This window comes from Otolemur garnettii, unplaced genomic scaffold (assembly GCF_000181295.1).
Source record: "Otolemur garnettii isolate 467f Iridium unplaced genomic scaffold, OtoGar3 scaffold00075, whole genome shotgun sequence".
Taxonomy (NCBI): Eukaryota; Metazoa; Chordata; class Mammalia; order Primates; family Galagidae; genus Otolemur; species Otolemur garnettii.
Window position 1 is genome coordinate 1,418,221 of NW_003852470.1, and position 2,830 is coordinate 1,421,050.

Here is a 2,830-nt window from a genome sequence, read left to right on the forward strand (position 1 = left end):
GTCCTACCTCGTTTCTCTTGCAACAAACACACATGAACCCTGCACGTGGACATGCAGGCGAAGCTTGTCCATGTAGGCTGCCGGCCTGAGAACACTGAAGTACCATGTACAACCGGCAAAATGTCTGTAACTTTAAGCAGGAAAAGCAATGTTTCAGAAGGAAAAAGGACATAAGCTGAAATGCAAAACAGATGCCTTAAAAAAGAGGGTTCTCATTCACTGGGCCAGAAAGAGGCTTATGTGGCCTCAGAGTCATAAAAGGGAGAACAAGGTAGAAATTCCCATCACACCTTTTGCAAATGTTTCTCCAAAGTGAACCCTGCCTGTGCCAGCTCATGGAGGCAGCCCCGAGAGCATCAGCAGGGACCAGGAGAGCCTCAGGCTGTAAGGCAGCTGCTGGCCCAGACAGCCTGGGGACAGGGGCTCCAGGCAGCTGAAGCTGACCTTGAGCCTGCCCAGAAGCCCCTAGGAGCACCAGCCACAGGAAATATGTCCTCCAGGGAAGATGGAAAAAGGTGTCCAAATACGTGGTGAAAATCCAGTTAAACATTTAAAATTTATTAAATTTTTTGGTCAAAAGAATAGAACAAATATATACAATCCCATTTGCTAGAACAGTTTGTTTCTTAAGGATCAGGGTTAACTGATGCTTCAAGAACTCCGCTCCACACCTCAGAATTCACCAATTGTGTCACAACCAACAGTTTAAGAATTATTTTTAAATTAAAATGAAGGTACATTTTAGAGTCTGTTTCTAACAATGTGAACTGAAGTGGCATTATGTTAACATTAATCCAGGGTAATGACGTTTTGCTCTTGTATATCTTACTAGTAATCAAAACATACCTTCATCCCAACAATGGCCCTGAAGCCCTGCTCTCCCCGGACCAGACTCCTGTGAGGCCCACAGTGAGGCTGGCCCTTCCCACTGGGCGCCCGTCTGTCTTGGGGCCAGACCTGCAGTGAGGCTGACCCTTCCCACTGGGTACCCATCTGTCTTGGGGCATCTTCATCTCTGACATCAAAGATGCTATTTTTTAAATAAACCACCAAGGTACTGGTGGCATCACATAATAAAATTGTTTCATATTGCTGCTTTGAATTACAGTTTGAAATTTACACGCATGTAATTTTAGTAATACTTAAAAAGTGTATTTTCCCCAAAGTACTTTTTTAAAAGGCTTAGAAAGATGTCTTCAATTGTAGTGAATCTGAGGCCTACTTTATTTTATAGCAGCAATTCTGTTCATCTTCCTTTCAATTTTCTTTCTCAGAGGTGGCCTCCATGATGGCTTTTCCCAGACTTCTCTGGGTGCCCCATGAGGGCTACTCTACAGAAACAGAACAGAGTTTGGCAGTTTGGGGAGAGTTACACTCAGAGTTTGAAGTACTGTGCATATTATACCATATTCTCCCAAGGGACAAAAGTTTCTTAAATTGTTCCAAAGAATATAATCCTGCATAATTAAATGCAATTAAAGCAAATAAAAAGATACTTATGTTTGGATTTAGAAACATTTTTTATAGTGTTTTTATGAAGTGGTCACACGAAAGGTGTGGTGGCAGACAAGAGGGAGTTTGCACAGCTCCCTGGTCCTCGGCCATGCCTGTGAGTCCCTGGGGAGCCCAGGTGGACCGCTACTGCACCCCCTATGTGTGAAAGCCTGAGCACAAGGGCAGAGTATGAGAGAGATTTGACAACTTTTCTCGTGATGTTAATCTTTTGGTCTAGAAACGGAAAAGGAAGGCTCAGAATCAAATAAATACATTTATTTTGAGCAATGGCCTTTATGGAGCAATGTCCGTCAACTCTATGTGCAGTGGGCTTTCCTGCGAGCAGCAGCACCCCTGCCACCGGGGCAGAGCCCGCAAGCCTCCAGCCCAGGCCACTTCTCTCCCGTGTCTGTGAGGGAAGAAGCAAGTGCATCATGTTCTCAATGGAGCGGACAGAAAACGACCAGCTTAACTATGTGAGACGAGACGTGGTCCTCCAGTTGGCTCCTTAGTTGACTTTGTCCTGGAATATATACAAGTTATTGGTGGCAGCCACAGCAATGATGTTCTCCACGGGGTGCCAGGCTGTGTGGAGGATCTTCTTGTTGAAGTCCAGACTGTCCACGCTGATCTCATCTTTCTTCCTCTTGCCCCCTGTGCACACTTTCCTCGGCTTCAAGCTGGCACGAGGCTTGCTGTTCTCTCTGGAGGCTTCCAGTGTCACATCCCTCTGCGTGTTTCTGTCAAACATTCTGAAGAAGTTGTTGTAGGACCCGGTCATGATGGCACTATTCAAAACAAGGAAAGGAGCAATACTTGAGTGGCACGGAAGCAAGCAGCCTGCCCCAGCCCACCCCACACAGCACCCAGCACCCTTCCCCCACCCTTACACAACTGGATTGTTTTCAGAGATAAGGAATGAAAAATGCTGGTCAGAGAGAAATGCAGTAAAGACTTCTTATTGCACTTTATTTATAAATCACGTTCATAAAGATAAATATATCACAGGATAAGGAAAAATGGATTCACCCCCCCCCTTTTTTTGAGACAGTCTCTGTCACCAAGGCTGGGATGCTATGGCCTCAGCCCTGCTGGCAGCAACCTCACCCCAAACTTCTGGGCTCAAGCAACCCTCCTGCCTCCTCCTCCCAAGTAGCTGGGACTACAGGCACCTGCCATGACACCTGGCTAAGTTTTTCTATTTTTAGTAGAGATGGGAATCTCCCTATGTTGCCTACACTGGTCTTGAACTCTTGGCCTAAAGAAATCCTTCCACCTTGGCCTCCCACAGTGGGGATTCATACTTTTAATTACTCTATTTTTTTTTTTTTTTTTT

At 45.5% G+C, this 2,830-nt stretch overlaps 1 protein-coding gene across 5 annotated transcripts in view; it reads right to left on the bottom strand.

Moving 5' to 3' along the window:
- Nucleotides 1-537: 537 nt before the first annotated feature.
- PPP2R2D (protein phosphatase 2 regulatory subunit Bdelta) overlaps nt 538-2,830 on the bottom strand; it is a 55,996-nt gene continuing 53,703 nt past the window's right edge. For all 5 annotated transcript variants that reach the window (XM_003794055.3, XM_023515621.1, XM_012807794.2 and 2 more), the window contains one exon: nt 538-2,282. In XM_003794055.3, coding sequence (XP_003794103.1) covers nt 2,003-2,282 — 280 coding nt within the window. In that variant the 3' untranslated portion in view covers nt 538-2,002. The remainder of the gene's footprint in view (nt 2,283-2,830) is intronic.